At 42.8% G+C, this 25779-nt stretch overlaps 1 protein-coding gene and 1 long non-coding RNA gene across 2 annotated transcripts in view; one reads left to right on the forward strand and one right to left on the reverse strand.

The window, feature by feature from the left end:
* Positions 1–20810, forward strand: LOC121613120 (ankyrin repeat domain-containing protein SOWAHC). Its single transcript, XM_041946405.1, has 14 exons — positions 1–273; positions 3108–3169; positions 5253–5474; positions 6200–6322; positions 10555–10611; positions 10987–11088; positions 12204–12216; positions 14918–14922; positions 15911–15997; positions 16727–16729; positions 17120–17122; positions 17325–17397; positions 17738–17833; positions 18591–20810. The coding sequence occupies exons 1-14, from the start codon at positions 141–143 to the stop codon at positions 18761–18763; spliced, it is 1152 nt and encodes a 383-aa protein (XP_041802339.1). The 5' UTR covers positions 1–140; the 3' UTR covers positions 18764–20810.
* The window catches only part of LOC121613122, a 21653-nt gene continuing 4060 nt past the window's right edge, over positions 8187–25779 (reverse strand). Inside the window, exon 3 of the long non-coding RNA XR_006007170.1 lies at positions 8187–8294. This is a non-coding gene — a long non-coding RNA (uncharacterized LOC121613122). The remainder of the gene's footprint in view (positions 8295–25779) is intronic.

The following is a 25779-nucleotide window of genomic DNA, read 5'->3' on the forward strand; positions in this document are numbered from 1 at the left end:
ACATGTACTATACAACAAATTAGCCCAGAGGAATGCATAATGGCTGAGTGAGAAACATCAACAGAAAAGAAAACCCCATTTATTTTTTATTTTTGTTAGCTGAGTTTAGTCTTGATCCAGGTGGATCCGGAGACGCGGAGATGAGTGATGTGAGTGAGGAGTCGCTGCTGGATTATTTCTGCTCCACCGGAGGCAGCTCAGGCAGAGTCAGAAACGCAGACTTACTGAGGACATTTAAGCCTTTTATTGGCCATAGTGACTTGCAGCTCCGCGGTAAGTAGCGAGTCGTTGTACCGAGGATGAAAATGTTCCGCAGACACGGAGGGAACGCGGTGTGTCGGCGCGGCGCGGCGCCGCTCGCCGCGCGGTAACGCGGGATGCCGTTAATACCCGCTGACCGCGTGTTGAATGACAGCTCTCCGACGGGGTTTAATATGAGTTTATCTGTTAAAACGCAACATCCCGCGGTCCGCCTGAACGCGCGGCCTCACCTCCTCTCATTGTTCTCCGCTGTTAAGCAGACATCTGGTTCACATTATAAGCCCCTCCACAGATCCGCAGCTCCGGCAGGGGTTGTGTCATTTCCTCCTCAGACCAGTTGTAGCTGCCTGGTTTCTGCTCTGAGGACCTGAAGCAGCCATCTCTGAAACATATCACCGTGCGGGGTCACATGAAGGCCCCGCGGCCCCCGCAGAGGAGGAGTTATAATGTCACCGCTTTAGAGATGAGCTCAGTAAAAACTCCAGTATTGGCTGTGAAGATGTTTCACTGTGTGGCTCTCTGCTCTTCCTCTTGTGCAATCCTCCTCTGAATCATAACACCAACATTCCTCATCTTTAGACCCATATTTTTATGGGTGTAGCATTAGTGCTCTTTTGCTAGTAGGTACAGCTAGCTAACGCAGCCAAACAGCCCCCCTTGTTTTTTATTTAACACAAGGTGGTTATACAGAGTGTCAACTGAGAGTGAACCCTGTGATAGATTCTGTCCACCAACTTTAGCTCAACTGTTGCTTTTAGATAAAGAAATAACACAAAGCTCCTGTGAGAGCCTTTTGTACTTCTTGTAGCTAACGTTAACGTTAGCTAATGTTAGCAGGAGCTACGACGAATCAGTTAGCTTGTCAGTCAACATCAAATCAACTGGCAGGTATTGTGATTATTAATAGTTTGATTTTTCAAGCATAAATGTCAACATTTACATGGTTGCATGCTCTCAAATATAAGCATTTGCTGCTTTTCTTGGTCTTGAATTAGCCAAATTGAATATTTTTGGGTTTTGGACTGTTGGTCAAACCAAACTTTTGAAGAGACATCTTTGGAGTGAGAGAAACTTGGATGTGCTATAGACCAAACTATAAATCAGTTAATTGAAAGAATAATCTGCAGATTAATGAAAAAATAGGAATAACTGTTAGGCTAGCTGCAGCGCTAGTGTTAGCAAACTTTAGATATATACTGTTGTGACATTACATTGTCACATTACATTGTCATCTAAAGTTTGCTAACATTAGCTACCAGACGCAATTGAGTGAGTGCTGCGTATATTAGTCAAGCAATGCTGCATTTTATTACTTCTAAATTCAACTTTTTTTTAATTTGTAACAGGAATGTTGTGTAATTTATTCCTCCAAAAGTTTCAGTGGATTTAGATTTAGTGTAGGGCCGTTGTATTAGCCTGTTGTATTAGCCTGCATTAGCTTCAGTTGATACCTAAAACAGATAAATATCCTATTGAAAAACTCTTTAAAAAGATAAAGCACACATCACTGACGAATGACAGAACATCTGCAGTTTAATATTGTGATATATTTGCCCCAGTAGACAAATAATGAGTGTGTAATGATTCATTAACTGTCCAATGAGCAGTGTCTTTACCTTTGGCACTGCCTGAAACACAAACATATTTTAACCTCCCTGAATGATTATCTAAAGTGACCTTGTGTTGCAGTCGCCAGCATGGACTGTCCAGATGCTATGTCAGCACTGCAGGTGTTGACAGAGGTTTAGAGAGCTGCCTTGATACTCTGCCATCTGACACGGCCGTCCAATTAGAGGAGTGCTTCCCACACATTTAAAGTCTGTCGTAGCATGTGGTTGCAGATTTTCATGTCGTAATTGTGATGATAGTGTTTTAATCATAATTAAGTCCACATGCATGACTGGATGTAGACCTCTAATGCTTTTCATCAGATCAGAAAACTGGGGCATGGTGTGTGTGTGTGTGTGTGCATGTGTGTGGGGGGGGTGTGTGCACATGTGTACGTGCGCTGTTTGTGGAGACGTTTGGCTAATAAATAACGAGCAGGTAAACGATGTAACTCGCTGTGGAGGGCGAGGAATTCTTTTGTTGAGACAGATGTAAGTGGCTGCTTCCTTTGGGTTTCCTGTTGTTGTGAGCTCTGCAACTGTCTGTTCTTTCCCTGCACATCAGGAAAAGGAAACAGTTCAATTGTCCTGAGCTGCATACCAGCGTGCACCTAGGCATGAATGGAATACCTACGCCTGGAAAATGTCTTGCTTGTGATAAACAGCTCTTAATAACACAGCCTGCACACGTCTGAATATCTGCCCCCTGGTGTAAACAAAGGCAGAGAGCTTTATCTGATGAGGCCTATCAGCTCGTCAGCTGTAGTTTGTTTGCTTCCCACAGGAAAGATTTACCGTAGGTCTTTAGTGACTCAGGTTTCTGCCTGCAGGGATGCATTGTGATCTGTTTGTATCTGGGGTTTTTTTTTTTCCCCTATTGAAGCAGCTGTGTCTTTGCAATGTGAGCTGCATCAGGCTCGGCCAGTCAGGCTCATACCGCCTTATCTCGCTTCAGATAAAGAAACTGAATCCAGCAGCTCATCCAGCAGGCTGTAGTCCACAAACCACACATCTGTTGGAAACAGACTATTTCGTTCTAGCTGCATCTAGATTTGCAAATTATGTGTTTAATAGTAAATCAAACTTAATTCAAGCTTCTTTATTCCAGTCTGTGTCTGAGCCAAGTTTGTTCAGTTTCTTTTTGCTCTCATTTGACATTTCTGGCGTATTACTGAATGTGAGGCATTCAAAGCTAAATTTAGTTCTCAGTTTTTCTCATAGAATATTTTTCCCCCGCAGCTAAATACAGAGAGGAATTCAAGCTCATCATTGACCGAATTGCTGTGGTGAAGTCAGAGAATGTAAGTAAACTGGGAAAATAGTTTTACCTTTTGTGGAAGAAGCTCTGCTCCACATGTTCTGTTGTCATATTTCAGCTCTGAGGCTTAACGGATCGCTGCCGTTGTTCCAGTCAAACGATCGCGACTTAACGGGGAAATCTGTTTACTTTGTTATTTTACAGAACTGTTTGTACCAGCCAGTTTCCCCCAAAGGGCCAGAAGCTGCGGTTTCACATGTTGACAAAATGCAAGAAGATTTACTCCAAACTGAATCGAGTTGTTATGTAAACACTGGATTTTTTTTTTTAAAGGAGCAGTCTGACATTTTGGGAAATGTACTTTGTCATTCAGAGTTAGATGAGAAGGTCGACACCACTGTCACATCTGTGTGTTAACGGCGCTCTGCAGAGTTTTCCACTAAACAAACGAGTTGTTTACACTCAGCGTTTCTCACTAAAACACATCGTGTGTATCACTGACGTCTGACAGCTGCATTGAATACTTTTTCTTCCTCACAAAAAAGGAAAAGCAGATTTTTTTACATGTTTTAAATTTGCATTCTTTGCATCTTTGTTTACGAGCAGCAGTGTTCTTCACTGCCTGCTATCCGCCTGTAGATCGGTGGAATAGTGTGAAACTATTGGCAGAAAAGTGCATCGCATCACCACATAAATGATACACGTCCGTGAACATTGTAGAGAGTCAGGCTATTTCCTCCTGCTCATACTCCTCATGCTAAGCTAAGCTAATCATTTCCAGGCTGTAGCTGCACTCATAAGTTACAGATATGAGAGTGATCGAACTTCTCATTTGACTCAAGAGAACAAAGCAAGAAAAGACAAAAGAAAGAGGAAAAAACAAGCATTTTTCTAAGAGACTTTACTGAAGTCGAGATCATTTTTCGAGCGACTCTCCAAACTTAATGCCGACAGTTGACTAAATCATATGTAAAAGCTGTCAACCACTAAAAAAACCCTGCAAATTTTACATTTTTAGACACTAACTTATTATTATTACTATTGTTTGAAAATGTAAATGGAGGCAAGAAGGTCAGATCTTTACAGTTTGTTATTCAAACCTGAAACTGGTCCTTCCACAGTTAATGTGCCAAGTAACCTGATCCCTGAATAACTGGATTCAAAGGCTGTTACAGATGTGAGGTTCAACAGCATCTTTATATTTAAAAAAATAAGTTGAGTCTGGTATGTTTTTTTCACAAAAACAAAGTACAATTTCTGAATACGCAAATATTTTTCATTTCAACTGATGTATTTTTACTTCCCTGAAGAGTCCACTCTGAGTGTTTGTGCTCTGGAGGCTTCAGATTTCCACATCAGTTTTACATTTGATTTGACTGTTTTCAAAAAAAAGTCAGAATGCCACAAAATCCTGCTCGTACAAACTCGTCTTGAACTCATCTACACTCACCGGCCACTTTATTAGGTTCACTAGTACAATCTAATGTGATCCAATACAATGGCTCTGACATGAATTCAACCTTTAAAAAGACAATAACGTTCAGTTTTGAGAGGCTTTAATTTGACAACATGTTTATTATCGAGGCTTGAACTTGAACTGCATTGTATTGAAAGGTGCACTCCTTTTACATGCATGAGAAGGACGGAATATTAGGAACACCTTTCAATATAATGCACTCCAGTACAACAACACCACCCACTACGACCTCAGTAATAAACATAAAGAAGATTCGTTGCCTTTCTGAGATTATAAGCTTTCACTGCATGTTGCATGTGCATGTGTGGGTTTCAAGTACAGTGATGGGTGAAATGCAGAGAATAATTTCCCAGTTTGGGATCCCAGTTTGGAATTTGTAAAAGTAGAATTCGTGGCGGAGCTGTTGTGTTGGATCACATTAGACTGTACAAACGTACCTTCAGAAGATGAATGTGAAAACAAGCTGCACATGCAAAATGCTGCACTGTGACGCTCAAACATCCGAGTGACATAACAACAAGCCAAATACATTTTTGTGTGGAGCCGAACTGAAAAATAAGCCTCATAAATAAACAAAATTCCCGTTATTTGATATACTGTGTATTTTACTGTGGAGCCACAGTGTGCTAAATGACTGTGTTTGTCGCAGGGCGAGAAGTATCTCGTCCTAAAGAAGAAATACAGGCAAATGCTGCACGAGCGAGACACCAAGCAGCCCAGGACGGACGGGGACGGACAGAGGCGTTCGAGTCCGGCCAGAGCTCCGGCCGCCACGCAGTGGGACGCGACGGACGCCTCGACTTCTTCTCGCCACCAGGCGGAACAACAGGATGAGCCAATGTCATGCGGAGAACCCGACAGTGCTGCAGAGGTGAGTTTAAATTCTGTTCCACTTGCAAAAACAAACCAAACCGTGGGACAAACTGCGGCGACGCAGCAACAACACTGCAGCTGAAATGCTGAATCTGCTATCGCACCAGCTCACCATGTTTACTCTTCATGTGAATGACGCATTTATTTCTAAACAAGGCCGTCTTTGTTAGTGTACTCTGCCTTTTCTTTTCTCTGCCACCATGTGTCAGCATTTAATGACAGTCGTGTGGTGCACACAGTTACAGAGAGATACTGTGGCGCTGGAAAATGCTTGTTTTACTCATCTTAGTTAGCAGCAATGGGAGGAAAGGGAAGGTCAAAGGGCTTATATCTTCACATAAAGGGTGGAGCTGTTTAAACTAATGTATAGAAGCACTTTACTGTTGTGAAAATAAACACTCTGTGCTGGTTTAATGCACAATAATCCTCTGGAAGTACTTTTACATATTGTTCCTGCAATAAACTTGAGCATTTAATCATAGATTAGAAAGATTAATATATTTTGTGCTGCTGCTTGAATATTCGCAGGCACGATTTGTTGAAAGAGGCACTAAAGCAAACATCACTCGTCCGCACCCAGATGGTGAAGGGAAGTGGAAGCAAAGTGCTCGTGCTGTCTGTTGACCTCAGTCGGCATTTGACACAGCTAAATGTTTGGCCTGTGAACACTCAGATCAGCTCATTTGGTTCAGTTTAAAGCACCTTATGTCTGTACTCCTGCAGGACCTGCAGACTGGAGACGCCCTCATGCAGCGCAGTCTACCACAATGTCCCGCCATCCCAGTCCAGGAACCCATGACGCAAAGCAACGGGGAGGATGAGCTGGACAAAGATTCAGGGTCAAAGGTGACAGATTTGGCTGATTGAATATTGCAGCTCCTACTTAAGTTACAGAGTAACTGCAGTGTTTAAGTAGGAGTTCAATCCACTGTTAGTTTTCTAAGCTAAAATATCAAAAAATTAACTCATTTCACCCTCAAATGTGAATATTTTCTTTTTTTTTTATTTCTTTCTGATAGTAAAGGGAATATGTTTCAGTTTGGGACTAAAACTCAGTTTGAGACATCAGCCTGGGCTCTAGAAAATAGCATTTGAAAGGTTTTATTTTATATTTTCTGACATTTTACAGATTTGCAGCTCAAGTTCAGTTTAGCTGAACAGCTGACAGATTTGAGGTTTTGCTCTTGTTCTAAAAAGTCACACATGACTGGTGGTCTGCCGTCATATTACAGTACAGACATGAAGCCAGTAGGTAGGCTGGCTGCTGCATTAACATGGTTTTCATGGATGTGGCTCATTCAGGGATGAAGTGGAAGGTAACCCGAACTCATCTTATTTGAAAAAAGTAAAAAACAAACAAATAGAGATACAACTGGATTCATCCTGAGGGAAACTGAAGCAGCAGAGTGCAAATATATAGATGCAAATCCAAAATATCAGTTAAAGGGTTATTTCGGATCATAACTAACCGTCTAAAACCTTCAAGTCACAAAATAACACAAACTAACTGATCGAGGCAGCAGCAGTTTGACCACTCCGGCATTCTGTGAGGTAAAATTACTGGTTTTGTCAATGGAGTCTGGTGGATATAGATGTATGTAACAGCTTCAGCTTGCTTCAACTTCAACTAAAAACAACCATTAAAAAATATATTCCAAGTATAGCGTACACTTAAACTGATTTTATTTTGACAAACCCACTTCAAATCCAAAATGTGCATAATGCAAAGCTATAGACATGTTAACTGTAAGGGTGCTGGAGAAATACATACACACAAATAGGATTACAAATAGACTGATCTTTAGAATATATACTGTATACTGTCACAACAACCAATAAACTGCTGTGGATGTGTATGGTTTAAATGTCCAGTCAGTCTCAGTGGAGGCGACATTAATAGAAATTTGATCAAAGCTGTTGAAAAAACAACCCTACACATAGAAACACGGTCAGTTCTAGGATGTTTATGTCTTGGAATGTCTTATATTGAAAGAAATATAGTAGTTTTCTATAATAGTGTTAAATAACGTCCACTTCACATCGCGGGTTGTGACGAGTGGCACTGATGAACGGGTACATTTGACTGCACACTCAGGAAGGACTTTCTTAATTTTTTTAAATTTCATGCAGCATCTGACAGCTTCAGAGAGGGAAAACCACTGACTTCCACTCTAGAGGTTCCTTCTTTACCCACCAGGTGGTGCTAAGTAAATTACCTGGATTTGTAACCTACAGTATGTTGAATTTGAGTGGGAGGAGGACCCAGTGGGGGAGAAGGCGGAGAATCTGCATTTAAATTGAGCTCTCTGTTATTATGTTAAGCAGCAACATGTTGGACCTCATTAGAAAGATAATAATCATTTGTGTCCATTAAAGAGATTGAGATTGAGCCCAGAGAAAGATACGTGGCTGACCTGGCTGACCTGCACGATAGGCAGATGAAATATGTTGAAGTGTGTTAATATGGCTCGGCAATCAGATTAAGTGTGTTTGCTTTAAGTATTAGTCACACCATTGAACTCTGTATTCAGGACGCCCTGTGTCGACAGTTGATTCACTTTACAGAAGATACCTGGCTGGTTCGCTGTCATACGCGGTTCTTAATCACCTGAGGCTGTTGGTTTTGCGGTTATTCTCCAAGCGCTTCATAGGGAATGTAATCATGATATAATAGTGATGTGAGGAACAGATAAATTCAGGCTCCTTAAGGTTAAGATAAGTTTAAAGGTTAAATTTGAATCAGGAAGAGAGCATCCATCGTTTTACCTTGGATCTTTGTAGTCCGTCATGGAGCTGCAGCTGTGATCCTCTTGAATTCCTGTTGATTACAGATTCCAGTTAGACCTCCACCCATAGGCCCATATATCAGTATCAACATAGATGTCGGCACAAGTACAGGAAAATTGCAGTAAATAAATGCCAAAGATAATTTTAGTGAATTTTGAAAAGGTTCTCTCCAGAAATTAAACACTATCTTATTTTTGCTTTTTTTAAAATCGAGGTCTTTCTTTCATTCATCCTGAGGGAAACTGCAGCAGCAGAGTGCAAATATATAGATGCAAATCTGAAATATAAAATATCAGTTAAAGGGTTATTTCGGATCCTAACTAACCCTCTAAAACATCAAAGTCACAAAAACTAACTGATCGAGGCAGCAGCAGTTAAGCCACTCCTGCATTCTGTGAGGTAAAATTACTGGTTTTGTCAATGGAGTCTGGTTGATATAGATGTCTGTAACAGCTTCAACTTCAACAAACATAGAGCAAATACAAAGAGCAATAATAGCAAGAACAAAGACCAAAGAGGGAGAGGTAGAAAAAGAACAAATGGACAATATATATATATATATATATATATATATGTACATTACACACAAAAAGTGTATGAAAATAGAGTTGCCTTTAGATGAATGGCTCAGTTTCTCAATGGAAAATATTTGAATTACACATGGTAGCATATGGATAATAAAATACAGTATCTGTGATGTAGCTCTGCAGGAAATACACAACACAGTAGAAATAATATACAAGCACAGTAAAAACAATATATGTTATATTGCACAGGATATTTGCACGGATGTAATGGATATTAGCTAAATGTGGAAGTCGAGGTGAGCAGAAGGTACAGATGGTAGCTGCAGGAGCCGTCTGACAAGTTTTTATGGATGTTTGGACATTTTATTGCAGCTGTCAAACCTGTTGCCATAGAGATCCAATGAAACTAACATGACTTCAAGCTACAGCTGCAGTTCTCTGTGATCTTTCAGCCTATGACTGATTAGCCTCTGAGATTAATTAATTTTTCCTCTAGCGCCACCATGAGGTTGACATTTATGAGCAAAAAGATATTGGATGGATTACCATGAACACTGATACACACACTCATGTCTCCGTCAAGAGTACCTGTAATAACTGTTATATATTATTTTCTTATGCTGATCTGATGAGTCTGATGAGTCTGGAATAAAGTTGAATTATATTATGGCACTCCCAGATTTTGAGCAAATAGCCGCATGTTAACATGAGCTAATTAGCAAATATTAGCATGGCAAAATGCTAAAACTAAGATTGCGAACATTGCCTATTAAACATCAGCCTGTTAGCATTGTTAGCATACTGGTGTTGAGCATGAGCTGCAAGAGTGGCTGCAGACTTGTGTTTAATTATTCAGCAGTATTGACATCAGTGGTCAGCTGATGGCCTGTTTCACCTTGACGATGCTGTTCAAATTAGTTTTGGTTGTTTAAGGCTCCAATACGGCTCTAATACGAGACAAAGCAACCAGAGGGAAGACCAGACGAATTATTGAAAAATAATCGATAATAAAAATAAAATCTGCAGCCCTAAAAGCAACCAAAATAACAAATTATGAAGAAATAGAAAGAGCTGGAGGAGTATTTGAATTCTCTCAGTCTTTCCCTTCATGCCTGACAATGTTTTTCTCTGCTTGTTATTATTGGTCCCCACTAAGAGTGAGAAAAAGTGCTGGAGTGGACGGGGCTGGGTAAACACCGTCCCTCCACTTTTCATGTTCAGCACGCTGACGTGTGGCAGCTTGTGCGAGAGACATGAAAGGCCCGAGTGTTTTAACATCACGTCTCTGTATGATCTGAGAACAATTTGCAATCGAGTCATCCTGAACCCCCCCCCCCCCCCCATCACATAAATCAGCCTCGGTGACACTTTTATACACCACCAGAAGAGTCGTTCCTCTTCCCCCCTTTACGTTGAAATGGTGCCGGAAACACATGGTCTCACTGCAGGCGTGTTGTTTTTTTGGTTAATTGTTAATTGGATTGTTATTCATTACCTCTTACGTGTGAAAGCAGCACCTCTGTCCCACTCTCTCGTTACCCCTCTATCTGTCTGACACCCTTTGGTCACGTCTCGTCAACTGGAAAACATCACAGCAGTGTGACCAGTGTGTGAAACTGGATGTATGCGTGTGTGTGTGTGTGTGTACCCTGTGATGCTGGATCACGCTGTGCGACTAAAATGACCAATACAGCAGAGATCGGTTGTGTCACAGTTGGGCTTTTTGTCACCGCTGACTAACAGTCGTCTGTTTCTGTCTTTCAGTCCGAGTCGGAGCAAGACGAGGAGTGTTCGGGCAGTATGGGCTCCGCTGCTGTCGCTGTAAGTCCCTCTCATGTCTGCTGTTGTTTTCTTACGGCTTTCTTATTCACAAAAAGCTTAGCGGCGTTTAAGTAAATCATGTCAAGTGTGCAGAGTTTTTTCCCCGAATGATAGATGGCCGTTAGGGTTTGGTCCTGGAAATACACGTCCAGCCACCACTGTCCCTTTAAACCAATAACAGAAGTGAGAGCATGAACTGTGATCATGGGTGTCTCCCATAATGCGTCCGTTGGTCGTGACTCAGTCATTTGTAGGAAATGGATTAGAGGTTTGTGGCTTCAGTATTATCAAAAGAGTCCAGAACAGGATGTGGACAGTCATGTGTGTATGTGTGTGTGTACATCTGAGCTCCACCTCTCCCGCCCTCTGAAATAGCTGGATCCAATAGAGAAGGAGTGGATCTACTCTGCTGCCGGTGCTCGAGTCCCTGACCTCTCTCAGCTGCTCAGACAGGACCCCTCGCTGGCAAACAAGAAGGTAGCACCGCCCTCTGCTCTGCTTCGTAAAGGGTTATTCCACTTTATTGCAAATTTAGTCTGATTTTAATATTTTTTGGACATCTGCCTGTAACAATAACATCTGGGGACGCGGCGATATCACTACTGCAAAGTCTGATGGGGCGAGAAACATGATCGGACAGTTTTAGACAAACACTAAAGCTCAACAGGCGTGTTTAGAAGAAAAGACGAGGACAAACAGTACAATTATACGTATAGTTCAACCACACCGCTATGACCTGCAAGGTGATCGTCATGTGACAGAAACAGCCCGAGTCCTCTGGAGGCTAACTCTCAGAAGTCAGTTGCAGTCTCCTTGAAACTCCCCACAGCATAGAGGAAAGACCTGCTGGTCCAGACCTCTTTGCCCTTTTTGACAAAAAATTACACGATTTAGTTGTGATAAAGCATCAAGCTGTTGCCCTCTTGAGACAGAAGGCAACTTGGATGAATAAAAACTGTGCATCCATTAAAGCATTTTTTAAATAAAAGGTCATAAAGGCAGTGAGGTCTTTAAAATAACATTGGAGTAACAGCTTGCACAGCCAACACTTGTCAGCAGTAAACACACTGGCAGGTTAGCTTGCTAGCAGTAGTGCTAGCTCATCAGTCATGTGACTCGCCTCGTAGCTGGTCCTAAACCTCTGGCTCATCTTTAACCCTCCTGCACTGTCCAGCGTCCGGGTTGCACTCAGATAAACTGTTTTAGATTATCTGGATAAAGCGGTGACTTGTTCACAAGTTGAGAGCGTTTCCACCGCAGGGCCGAGGGACAAAGACTCTTTTGAGCACCTCAGGAACTGCGTGTCGACTGAAGGAACCAGGATTTAAATTTAGTTCCTCGACTATAGCTCCAAGCGCCAAAAAAGCCCCTACTCCAGGGTGGTACTTTCCAACAGTTCATACAAAGAACTGGTGCATGCAGCGTTTTTAAAACTGATAGAATTAATAAGCAAAACCATGCAAATATGACCGAATGATAATAAGGCAGAATTATCCTGTGATGTAACACAAAGTGAACAGACAGACAGTTGGCTGGATGCACGCTTTCTAACGCTTTTGTGTTTTGTGTCTTTTCTGGGGCCGTGAAACCAGGACTTCACCTCAGTGAGTACTTGATGAGACGCTGCAGACTGTGTGCAACGTGTGTTGGATGAATCTTGTCACATGACTTTGGTCTGACTTAAAGCCTCTTATTTTCTCATTTTGGCACACCGCGGCTCCCGGCTGTGACCGTGACCGTCCTTCTCAGGGGGTAAGTTCAATCACTCGTGCTCCCGTCTGCACCCCATGTGTAAAAACTCACTGCTGCAGCCTGTTGCAGTGGAAGTTCATGGACGTGTTTCAGCTCTGTGTTTCTTGATCTTTCATCTGTGATGCCAAACTCCTCGCTCTTACGTTTTGCTTGTATAACTTTCACAAGCTCAGTCTGCCGAGATTTTCCCCTTAATAGTATTCTGAGAACCCCGTGTTAAAACATCCAGATCTTGCATTTCAAAGGTCCACTATCAAAAGGATTATGAAAGATAGCTTTTTAGCTCCTGCGCCCCCCCTGACAACCCAAATCCTTTTATTTGTCTCCCTGTGCGCTTAAGAGATTTGAGCTCATGTTTGTTGTCCCTCCCCTGTGTCACAGTTCTCACACTGTCCTGTGGCCATGGTGGACCACCTTCTAAGAGTGGCCCTAAGCCTCTGCCATCCCCACCCGGACAAGATAGCACGGTCGCCATTGAAGTGTAGGGAGATGGAGGGGGGAGATTAAGGAGAGTCTTAATGCCCCACAAAGACTTCACCCACTTAAAGATAATCTGAAAGTAATAGAGCAGGCTGGGATTAATTGTAGAACAATGCTGGTTGTGTCTCTGGGAAGGTGCTAAGTCCCCCTCAGGCCTCTTTGATGTTCCCTTTAGCCTTCGGCCTGTCCCTGTTCAGCAGAGGTGGATGCCTTTCCAGAGGCGACGCTCAGAGATAGCCAGAATAACAAAAGTCACAAGACTCATGAGTCTTTCAAAGCAGGACCTCTTATATTTAATCTGTGTGTGTCATGTCCTGACTTTGCTCAACAGAAGTTATGTTCGGTGTGCCAAATACCAGGCTGGAAATCACATGTTTGACCAGGACTGAAGGGATTACTCTTCATCCTGGGAGGACTTAAGTGTTTCCTGTTCTGGCCATGTTTGTTGGGATCAGGTGGTTTTATAGATATGCACTTAAAGCAGCAGTTTAAAAGTGAAGATGCAACAGGGGTCATCGCACCCAGATCTCACCTGAGCCAAACCCTTCTCCCTCCTCACGGTCTGTTTCTCTTCCTTCTTCCTCTTCCCTGCTCGTGACGTGGACCTCCGGTCCTGCTGTGACGGACTTCCTCTGCCACACAGTTTGTAAGTACATCATTCGCCCATCACTCCTCTCTGTCTTCCTGCACACCATGCGTCAGGCATTGTGTCCCATGTTGATGCGAGCCCTCTTTAGCCATCACCTCGCCTCACAAGGGAGCGCGTGGCGGCGACAGAGCCGTCCCTGAGTGATTGGACGGGTCGGGGGAGGGGTGGAGGGGCACCCCGTTGGGCAGGAACAGAAACGGGAGGCGCAGGAAGGGAAGACGCTGCATCCTGTTCAGCCTCGTCCATCACCCGTGCCCACCGGGAGAGCCGCCGAGCCGCCTGTCAAACAGCCCTCTGGCCAATCTGTCTTAAGGTGTGACAGGGGACAGACAAAGAGATGGGGACACTTGAGCCGGACAGCATCTATCACAATCTGTCTCCCAGACGCCGGGGTAGAGAGGTGTAGCTACCCATCGTTGCTTATTCCCTCCAGTGGCTACAAACTTCATTTTTCCCCAACCAGCTGCTGGACAGGCTTGTCGAGCTACGATTAGCACAATTAGCGTCACGGCCTCCGAACACAAAAGGACCGCTGTGTCCTGCTGGACGCAGTTTTGTGTATTTTCATGACAGTCGCTTCACACAGCCAAACATCTGTTTAGTGCTCGGCGACGTCGTTTAACTGTTGCACAAGGTGCGACCTCCTCACCCAGGCAGCCAGAAATTAAAATATAAACTCCACTATTTTGATTTAAAATACGTCAAAAGTGACAAGCTGATGGGAAAATGATTAAATTGTGGGTCACTGAAGAAACTAAGCTGCGGGAGGAATGTTGTTTCATCCTTCCTCGTCTTTGAGGAATCTGGAAACACCTTCAGAACATCTGTAAGTTGTATTTAATGACTTTCTGGGCTTTTCAAAGATGAGCCACGCTGGTCGTCACAGGGCTTCTGTCAAAGCTATGATTTCATGCACATTTCACGTTGCGTCTGTGATTCAAAGGAGTTGAAGACATCCACAACAAGGCTGTTTGAGGAAGGTGTGACTCTTTACAAATGTCAAAAGACGTCAGTTGTTATGGATACTAACTGGTTCCATGATGGGTTTTCATGCATCACTTGAGAAATTCCCGGTGCTGCCGATGCACTCGTCCATTTTTTTTCCTTTATTTTTTTAAGCTCCACGTTGTTGCTGTTGGATGCAAACCTCTTAGGGAGCAAACAGTCAAGTCGACTGAAGTGAAGACATAAAATAACAAAAACCGAGGTCACAAGGTTTTCATCCATCCACAGTTATTAGGTAATTCTGAAATGGTTGCCGTTTGATTTGCTGTGTTAAGGGTCAGACTCAGAAGAGGTGCATGTGGTCACTTAGCCGACATCTGCACCAACGCTCTGCTCTCACCTGTTGATGGTCCATAATTACGCAGCTTAAAGCGTGGGGGGAACCGCGGGGATCGCAGTCCTGGTCCGACAGGTGGATGTGGTTTGTGTTTCGAGCGTGTGTTGCTCATGCACACGTCTGTTAATTTCACAGCTACACACAGGTTGGAGTATCTTTGCATGTGGACATGTGTGGGTGTATCTCTTGGAGTTGTGTCGCGGGGGCCCGTGTTTCCCTCCTTGACGTGTGCTGACAGTAGTGCGGTGATGTCTGGGCGGGTCTCCACTCTGCAGGTCACACCAACATCATCAATCTTCCCTCTGGTGACAGGCGGCCGGGCCCCCCGACTGTGGGCACAGGCCTGTGTTGTTTTGTAATTAGGCTCTGTTAGATGGCAGGAAACCATCTCTCCATCCCTCCCTCTCACCATCCCTCCATCCGTCCACTCCCCTCTGAGCGCAGCTGGCCTGCTGCCCTCGCACAGCCAATGAGAAGCTGCCCAGCTCTGCTCAGACAAGTTGTAATGATGCTGCCGCAATTATCCTGCCTGACAATAATCCACAACACTGTGCAACCCAGAAAAGTTGGGACGCTGTTCAAAACATGAATAAAACAGAATGTGATCAGTTTCTAATCTAAAAACAGTACAAAGACAATATATTTAATGTTTTAGCCCATCAGCTTCATTGATTTTTGTAAATATCTGCTTATTCTGAATTTGATGCAGCAACATGTTTAGAACAAGTTGAGCAACTAAAGACTGAGAAAGTTGTGGAACGCTGCAAAAACACCTGTTTGGATCATTCCACAGGTAAACAGGTTGCTTGGTAACAGGTGATAGTATCATGATTGGGTGTGAAAGGAGCGTCCTGGAAAGGCTCAGTGGTTCACAGCGAGGATGGAGCGAGGTTCACCACTTTGTGAACACATGATTGCATAAAGGAGATTAATACATGAGGTCAGGAACACTTCGTCAAACTACTGGTCGTAAACAGTTTGTTCTGTTATCGTATTTACGTTTTACGCAGCGTCCCAACTGCAGGGTTGTAGAAGACAAGTTTTCTGAATAACTCTTCTGTCTTTATTGCACGCAGACGGCTCTGCACTGGGCTGCCAAACATGGCAGCGAGGACATGGCCACTCTGGTGGCTAACGCCGGTGCTGACGTCAACACGAAATCAGTGAGTGTTTTCATTTGTAGACACTGATTTTAAAGGGGCGCCACAGCCGTTTAGTTCTTCACCTCTTAACGCTCCGAGGACTCCGCCCATCTGTGCGCACAATGGCTACGTCCGTACTGAAGCGATACATAGCTGGAAAGCTACAAATCTTATGATTAGACTGATGCAAACCATTTCAAGATGCAATCGCTACACCAGGTACAATCAAAGCCAACAACAAGCAAACAAGCAATTATAGAATTGAGGTAATTAACTATGAAGATTCATAGTACTACAACAATCGATAACACTACAACGGAAACAGTCTTATTACACTGACAAAGGTCCAGGCGATCCAATCCAGTAAAATATTTAGTCCAAAACACTATAATCATCCACAGAAAGCTGTTTGATCATTATAAATTAAAAATAAAATACAAATGTTAGTGGGATTTTGAATGAGATTTTCTTACTTTTGGAACAGAACCTAAATTTCTAGTTTCACTTTGGCTCTTTCCCACCTGATAAACGCCCTCATGTTTTGGTTCATGCCCCCCTGTGAAATACCTGAAGCCTCATCCTAACTCGAGCTCACCCTGATGACATCACCGGGGTTATTTTTTCTCTTACTCTCCCTGATGAGTGAACTGAAGTTTATGTGTGAAACCAGTGAAGTGGCCCTTTAACTGTGCGGTGCAGCTTTTCTGTGTCGTGCACTGGTTTATTCATGGCTTTTCCTCTCTCTTGCAGCATGTGAGTATCCAGCTTTTAACCAGGAAGTGACGGGTATGTGAGCGAGTTGTTTGATGTGAATGGCTGCCGGCTCCTCCTCTCGTGCCCCTCCGTGATGTAATGTTTCTAACCGATCTCTATGAGAATCCAGCTGTGCAAATGTTTCACAGCAGCACGTGTTGTGGGGCTGCAGGAGTACTCCGCTAATAAATCATGTCATGTCATGTTAATTGTTTCCCAAAACAGTGCGTCTATGTGCCAGCATGCACAACTCTACAACTATGCAATTTTCAGCGAATTACCAAGCAATTATGTTTTTGTCATTATCTCGTGTTTCCATAACCTTTGCTAATTTGTATATTTTTTTTCATGCTGTTTTCATTGGCTGCGTTTGGGCCTGGGAAACTCTAGGGGGTAGGTACTGAAGCCTTCACGCTCTTTGCCACAGTTATTACCACAAAGTGAAAAATGCCAGTTTTAAACTCCTTCATGTGTGATTGAAGTGGGGGCTGATGTTGCATCACCTCTGTCACTAAAGCCTTCTGAACTTTTTGCATGTTTTTGGTTTTCTTTATGCACGTTTTCCTTTCGGTTGACTCTTGTTTTTGTTCTGCAGGGATACACGCCTTTACACATTGCAGCGTTACATGGTCATCGGCACATTCTAGACCTGCTCATAGGGACATACGGTAAAAACTCATTTCGTTTCACCTGTTGGCTGCAGGGATAGCGCTGCCTTAAATGATCAAATGCATAATTAAAACATCTTTGTGTGAATATGATTTAGAATATGAGCCTTTTTCTCACTATTGTTTACAGTCAGTACAAGTAAATCAGTCTTTTACCAAATTATAACCCTGATTTAATGTGAGTCAGTCAGTTTGAGAGTGACTGCAGGTTCCACTCTCAGGTGGGTGGATTTGTTCAGCTGTGGATCATGGCTTCAGGTGTAAGGTGTCAGTGAGGTAGCTTCATCTGCTGCCCCCTGACTCGTCTCAGTTTCCACAGATTTCATTTTTCTCTTATCAGGAGCTAAAGAAAACTTAAGGGACTACAGCGGCCATCTTGCCTTCCATTATCTGAACATCAAGGATGCAGAGGGACCGGAGGAAGACTGCGAGCTGCGTGAGTGCCTTGGAGCTGTGCAGCTGAATCAGATTATCTGATGGTTAATAACACAGAGTTTTATTAATGCTACGAGCAAAGTTTGGATTAATTTGTTATAATTTATTGGTCCAGTGGGTTTATGTTGTTCTTTTGTTAATTCCCTGAAATTATTTATTCTCTACTATTGAAACTCACTCTGGAAATAAAGCTTATTACTATAACTTATTATAATGATGCTAGCTTTGTGTTTGGAATATGAGTCATGGGCTCACTTTGATGGTAAAGGCTGGCTATTAAAACTTTGATTTTTTTCTTTTATGTTTTCTTTTATTTCAACACATTTGTAAATAAATTAATTTGCTTTCTTGGCTGAAGTTAGATAAGAAGATCAGTACCACTCACATGTCTGTAAGGCCAAATATGAAGCCACCACCAGCAGCCAGCTAGCTTAGCTTAGCATAAAGACTGGAGGCTGGTGGAAACGGCTAGCCAGGCTCGGTCCAAAGCTAACAAAACGCGTCTACTGGCACCTCTAAAACTCACTAATTAACACATTATATTTAGTTTGATGCATTTTATGTGCCTAATCACTGCAATCAGCCCGTTGTTATGCTAAGCTAACGCTTTTTCTGTCTTTGGCTTCATATTAATCATCAGATATGTGGCTTTTTATTAGTTAACCTCAACTATAGCTGGAAGCGTGAAAAATAACCTCCAGCATTTCAGTGTTGCTATCAGGCCCAAATCAGTAAACGTTTGTTTCTTGTGATCGCAGAGTTTCAAGTCACTCAGGCCAGAGAGCGGAACAGGAACAGGAAGCTGGTCTCGCTGTTTCACTCCAAGAAGAAGTGGGGCTCAGCGGAGGACCTGGCTCCGATCGAGGAGGAGAGGACGGCGTCTCATCAGCTCGTCCTTCCTGCGTTCAGACCCCGAAAATTCTCCCGCTGAGCAAAAACAGGCACTGGGGACGATTCCCTGCACTCATATTTACACACATGCTGAGAACCTGCATGTATATACATATCGGGAGTATTAATACGTGTAAATTTGTTACGCACACACACAGACACTAACGCTTACAGACACGTTCGCTGATGCACCTGAATGCCTCATCAAAGCAGCGAACACAGATGCTTTAACAGCGACGGATGTGCTGCTTTTGTGTTCACGCTTACCAACTAAATGTTTCTACAAGCCTGTAAACCTGAATGAATGTTGCTGAATGTTACTCATGCCTTACAGTTTTCAGATGAGCTCAGGCCACATCGCCAGGACCGAAGACGTGTCCAGATGATCCACATCCGGTGTGAAAACACCAAAAGCAACAACGTGTGAAAACTTTCTCGCCCGTCTGCGGCTCTCAGCCTCGAGGCCCATTCACCCCCACTGAAAACAAGTCACAAATATACACTTTCATCCTTTAAAAGGCTAAATTATTTACTTTTTAGCAAGCATCATGTGTTGCTGTATCTTTAAAATGTCGTTCAGGGGACGAGTGGAGCTCGAGGCTTCAGATCCAAACAGTTCATGTTAGTTGGAGGCAAACATTGTCGGTTTAGCTCTTTGATTTGTTGACAGAAGGAAAACAACCAGATTTGTCGTTGAAAGGGTCCGACAGGTAGTTCTGGCCCAGTTAAAATCTTTCATATCTGTCTGAACATTTTCCAAAACACAAGCTGTTTGGCTGATGTCCTGCCTTTGACGTAGCCATTGATTTACATTCATGCCAGTTTGGCCTTATAAGCAGTGTGCAGAGACTCTGAAGGTGATCCGTTATGGTGAAAATGTTAACTTTGTATTGAACGCATTATTTTTTAATTTACGATGACACTGTCAGCTAAGGGACTGTATGGAAAATATCAGTGTAGGGAGGAGGGTTTAAATTTATTCTTCACTTTAAAAAAAAATCAAGACCCTCCACAGTGATTTCACACTTAATTTGGAAATAACTCCTGCATCCACCCCCCAGAATCTTAAGATAATATTACTTATAATAATATAATATACTTATAACTCGCACAACTCAATTCACTATTAATAAAGAGCTTTGAGGTGGTGCACCCTAAACTTTACATTTAACCATAATATATGAATGGAAAAGTAATTTTCATTATTTTTGCATTTGATCCTTTTTTGAAATCTTTGGTGAGGAAAAATGAAAAGACTCTCTCCCCCAGAAGTAAGAAAAGGATAAATAACACTCCCCCGTCTCTCTAATTAAAGTCCTGCAGTCCTTCATGTTGATGAAAATCTTGATCGTTCAGAGAAACTGAAACGCTTTTATTGAAGTTTTCGCTCACATTTTGTTTTTTGTTTTTTTCTGGGTCTTGGACAGAGTGGCACCCAACACTAACATATCAGTGAGTCTTTAACTTCCTGGTCATAGTGATTAATTGGCTGTTTCGAGGAGGATTCGGTCTCCTGCAAGTTAACTTTCACACTGTTCTGAAGACATTTCGGAAGGAAACGAATGAGACGCTTTGCAGAATGGTGCCGGTAGTGTAAAAAACCATCAGTGTGCCACTTTAAACCTGAGCCACTGCTGAAACTTCGTTCATGCCAGCTGATGTGTTTCCTCCACCACTCTCAGTTTGGACTCTGCACGTCTGTCACGTCCCCGCTGGTCAGTGTCAGCCTGTCATTTGTTATTTTTTTATTGACGTCCCTGCAGATAATCTGACCTCTTTGCAGCTCTGTTACTTGTTTAAACTCTGGTGTCAAAGTGGTGACTGTACTTTAATTTGTCCACCTCCTGTGTATGAAAGTGCTGTGTTAACGTTTGCAAAACGCACGTGCGCGGTCACATTGTGAAGTTTGGTTTAAAGGTTTTGCTTCATTGTAACTATTCGCTTATAATCAGCTGCCATTGTAAAAGCTGCAGTTACGCTTTTAGTTAATTGTGTAATTGAAACTAAAAAACTTGCCTGCATTGAATCTTTTGCACAGTATTTATACAATGAAGATATTTTGGTATTAAACATTATTTTATATCAAACTGAAACCAGCTGTTTTATGCCACAGTCAGTCATTGTGTGTTTACTTCACTGGTACATGGAAATAATCTACATCAAACACCAATCTGTGGACTTGGCAGCACACACACACACATGCACGGCTTCTCTGCATAAAGCAGAGAAGAAGAACAACTTGTGATAATGCTTTTTCTTCCTTTCATTCATTCATTCGCTGCGACAACCCTTCAGTTTCTAAGCCGCCTTTGATCTCACTTTAACTACCTGACTTTGTGGGCTACAGATGGAGTAAATATGGGCCCTGCTAACTCGCCATACGGCTTTAGACCTTAATTCCTGATTAGCTGAAAAGGGCAGCACTTGCTTTTGGGTCCTGGATATCAGACGACACGGAGGGGGACAGAGGCAAGTGTTTTTGTGCTTCATTTTTGAAGCGAGGATGTTGGGGGGGGATAAGAGGGAGTTTCTGTAATAGATACTTATCTTACTGCCCTCAAGCCCCTCAAACAAAGTCCCCCTCTGAAGAGATTATAACCCAGGGAGGGCACATTAACTCTAATCCGATGCTTTGAGGCCTCGCACCCCCATACCACCCTCTGCCCCACTTATTTCAGCCCTTCTGTTGTTGGGGGGCTACCTTGTATCTAGTGCATGTATGAGCAGGGCCTGTGGCTACACACGAGGGTTGTGTGCGTGTGCATGTAGCTGTGTGTTTGTGTGCGAGTCGGGGGGGCGGGGGGGTGGAGTGACTGTTTCAATAGCACGCTGACTCTAATGAAAAGCATTGAGGGGTGCATACTGCTGTGTAACTGATTCCTCTCTCTGAAGAGATTAGGCGCTACATTGTTGGTTCAGTTGCTCATTTCCATGAGAGCACAGCCTCCCACCAGCGGCCGCTCGGCTTTGTTATTTTGAGTTGGAAAACACAGAGCCCAATGTCCCCGGCTTCCTTGTTACCATTGTTTCACAAATAGGCCAAAATGTAGATGTCACGTCACAGATGCCCAATAACCTCATTAGCTGCTCGCTGTGAGGCTAAAGAGAGAAAATGATGAATGCATGAACTTCACTTCGTAAAACTGCGGAGTTCCTGCATAAAATTCAGTTAACACCATTCTTAAAACCTTGTTTCACTGAAATCTAACCACGCTTAGAAGGTGAAGGCTTCACATAAAGACTAGATGCAAGAATTTTTCATTTGACTGTTGATGAAAGAAGCTCCTCCACTCCAGTTTGCTTAAAGGCGTTCATAAGCAGTGTTCAAACATCCACTAAAGGGTTTATAACATGTTGTAATGTAGCTGTTAGCAGATGTAACTGCTCCTGTGGGCCCTCATGGATGGAGGCTGGTGTATAAACAGCAACAACTTCTTATGGCTACTTTTTAGTGTTAGAAACCATTTATTAATTGTTTGCATAGTTCTTCTAAATTGTAATTATGGAGACTTTGTGGCCTCTTTCACGCTCTGCACACGTGCAGGGAAACCTGCAGCTGATGTGTGGAAAGCAGGGTGCAGCGAGCTAACAAGCTGATCTGCAACAACGAGCACACCGGGGAGGCCGCTCCGACCGGGCTCCAGCAAACTGGGCCGGGGATCTCTAGCTGAGGGATCCTGTGGGCCCAGCACCCACCCGCCGGGGCCCAGACACAGGGCGGCAGCAGCTGTCACACCGGCCATCACGGCCTACCCAACGCCGCCTGTCACTCACCCAGCGGAGGGCCGTCAATCAGGCTGCACCCAGGAGGGAGCTGGGAGGCGGGCCACCGGCCGGCCCTGAACAAAGACATACTTACATTTGCAAGCGGTTTCAGCGCCACGACTATTTTGAAAGAATGATAGAGTGGTCCTGATAAGAGTAATGACAAAGGACAAAGAGTGGAAGGGGGTCTGGGAAGAGGGGGTCAGATAGTAAAGGGGTGGGAGAGCTTGATAACATTCACACTTTGCTTACATCTCTCCATTTGTGTTGATGCCTCAGGAAAATCTCATTAGGGGAGAAAATTACAGTTCTGGTTGGAGACCATTATATGTTTGTTGTCAGTTGACTCTGAGCTTTTTACTATGGAAATTCTCCTCCTTAAAATGTGGCTTTTCTTTGTTGGGGTTTTGATCAGTGGCTCTCTTGAAAAGCTCTGTCAAAACCCATCATATATACACAATTTCCATCTATCCAATGAGCTTTTTTTTAATGTCTAAACACATTCCAGATTTTCACATGATGGACTTAAAACAAATATACAACTTTCCCTCCTCTGGCTCAGCTTCAGAGTGAACTTTTTCCCCTTTCAGCGTCTGGTGCAGGAAAAATAAACTAACAAGCAATAGGTGTTGAAGACTCTGTGGATTCTCTTTAGGCTTTTGTTGTCTTGTTCACACCTACCTATGAGCTATTCTAATTGCATGTTTAGTCCCTTTGTTAGCTTGCAGGTAGGGGATTGCCTATAATTGAGGTCACACCTAAACCTTTTGTCCTGACCTGCTCGTTGGCCCCTCATTCTGCATTTTTACCCGAACCTTACTTAAATTAACTGTCTGTTTAGTGAGTCATAATGTGGAATATACAGAGGATTTGCCAATAAAGGTGATAGCAGGCATACAGCAGTGTTTCAATGCAGAGGAATGGCTCAGGTGTTATCAGAGATAAAGATAATTTCATCCTCTTTGCTATCTTGTGCTGAATCTCTTCGGGCACTGAGGACAATCATCTTCCATTTGGTCACTTTTCTCTCCTGTAAACGACCGACATCCTAACGGCAAACAGCACAAACTCGACCTGTCAGAGCAAGACCAACACCTGCATTGTGACGGAGCTGCCAAAAGAGGAAGAGAGTGAAAAGAAGTCCTGTGAGAGGGACAAAGGCCGCTGCCCTGAGCTGTTTGTGTTGTGAGATGTAGACTACTGATGCCATAAGCCTCCTTCTCTTTGCACTCCGCTCGGCCCATTGTTGCTCCTGTTCAAATTTGCTTTAGGTTCTGTGGACCCCACCCAAATAAATTCCTTCTTTCCCTCCACCTCTTCCACGTTTTATCCGAGGCCATCCCCGGTATCTCTCTCTCTCTCTGCACATCTGGGCCCATGATTACATTCAGCTGTACGACATAATATTAGAAACACCTCTGAGGATAACAAAATACCACGAGGGTGAAGTTGGAGAAATAAACCAGGAGAGGTTATTGTCTTGAATCTGCTGAATATTTGTTTCATCAATTTTTCTACAAAAGATGTATTTTTTTTATGATCATGAGTATAACCTGAAGTTATTCAGTTTATTCTGCCATTTGAGAAGCTGCAGCCTGACTATAGGTTGAACTGTTTATGCTTTTAAAGTTATTTTAATTCAAAACAGCTGCAGATTAGTTTTCTCTCGATCGACTAATCAATTAATCGACCGATCGATTCAGCTCTGATCAGCAACATTTCCTCCAGAATCGCTCAGTCAGTGTCTGATGTTGCATTTAAGACACTCAACAGGTACAGATAAAAGAACATCACACTCATTCAGCAGACACTCAAAGTGACGGTAATTCAAAACACCTCAAAGGGACAAATTCCCCTCGTGCACTTTGTGCTGGAAGAAGTATTCAGATCTGTTACTTGAGTCAAAGTATCAGTACCACAAAGTAAAATTACTCCATTGCAATCAAAGCTCCTGCCTTCTAAATCTGACCGGAGAATCAGCAGCAAAATGTAATTAGAGTACAAAATTAAAAGAAGTCATGTTGCTGCACAGTGACCGCTGTTAGCGTTATATTATTATGCCTTACAGTAATGGAGTACCATCACTAATGTGTTAACATGTATTACATTTATTATTCATGTTTGTAGATTATATATATATGCTACCACTTAATTTACAGGTGTGTGCATAAGACTGACAGCACACCTGCCGTGAAGGAATCTTAATGAATGTTTCTGACTGTTGTCAATAATGACATTATAATGGGGTGAGGGTTAATTGGCCCAATGACACTTAATGACAACAGTCAGAAACATTCATTAAGATTCCTTCATGTTGGTGACAGTGTCTCACACAAATCAAATAAAGTGCTGCCAGATTTGGACTACTTTGTAAACTGCTGAGTATTTTAATCTTGAATTTTAAATGAAAATACAGTTTGAGTAAATGCACTTATTTACAGTCCACCACTGCGCATTCATTTCCTCATGCTGGTGAATGATGAACTCATGTTTACTTGTAGAAACTGTTGTAATCAGCACGACTCGTTTGTGTGTAAACATCACAGATAAGATTGAGGATTTCTCCACAGACCAAAATGCTGTTTTCCATTACAGGAGGTGCTGCACAGATTTTTCTGTTTGTTTCTGGGGGTATCACTCACTGCAGCTTCCACACGGACGCGTTAAAGCACATTCATGCAACTTGTGTCTTTTTGTTTCAAACAGCAGCAGCACAACAAACTACAGAGTTGAAAAAAAAAAGCTCTTCAATGCAGTTTCAACACAAACTGAACGCTACGGCCTTCACGACGGTTGGATTTATTACAGTTTTGTTGAATTAGCTTGCATTAGTTTTAGCAGGGTGAGCTAATAAACTAACAACTTCCTGCAAATTCTGAACAACAATAAATTTGCTGCAAGAAGGCAATCAACACATGCACTGAACTGTTTTCCTGTTGCAAGTTCTCAGCTGCTTCAAATAATTATTAGAGTCAGATTTATGCACAGGGTCAGACCCCTGAATCAATGTTACAGAACTCACAATTTGGTTTGTGGCAGCTTTAAAAATGGTCACAATTTCATTTGCTTTTGATGAAGCTCATTTAAGAAAAAAAAAAAACTAGCTGAAGCTGAGTGAATGAGAGTTAGAGAGTGGATAAAAGATATTATGATGCATATGGAACGAATTAAAACGAAGACATGTGGGGTCTACATGTTGGGCTTTTACATAAAATACAACCAAACTGAAACATAAGTTCAGATCATCAGTTAAAAACGAGTACATTTTAAATGGAACATCTGAATAAGCAT

Source organism: Chelmon rostratus, chromosome 10 (assembly GCF_017976325.1).
Source record: "Chelmon rostratus isolate fCheRos1 chromosome 10, fCheRos1.pri, whole genome shotgun sequence".
In the NCBI taxonomy this organism is placed as follows: domain Eukaryota; kingdom Metazoa; phylum Chordata; class Actinopteri; order Chaetodontiformes; family Chaetodontidae; genus Chelmon; species Chelmon rostratus.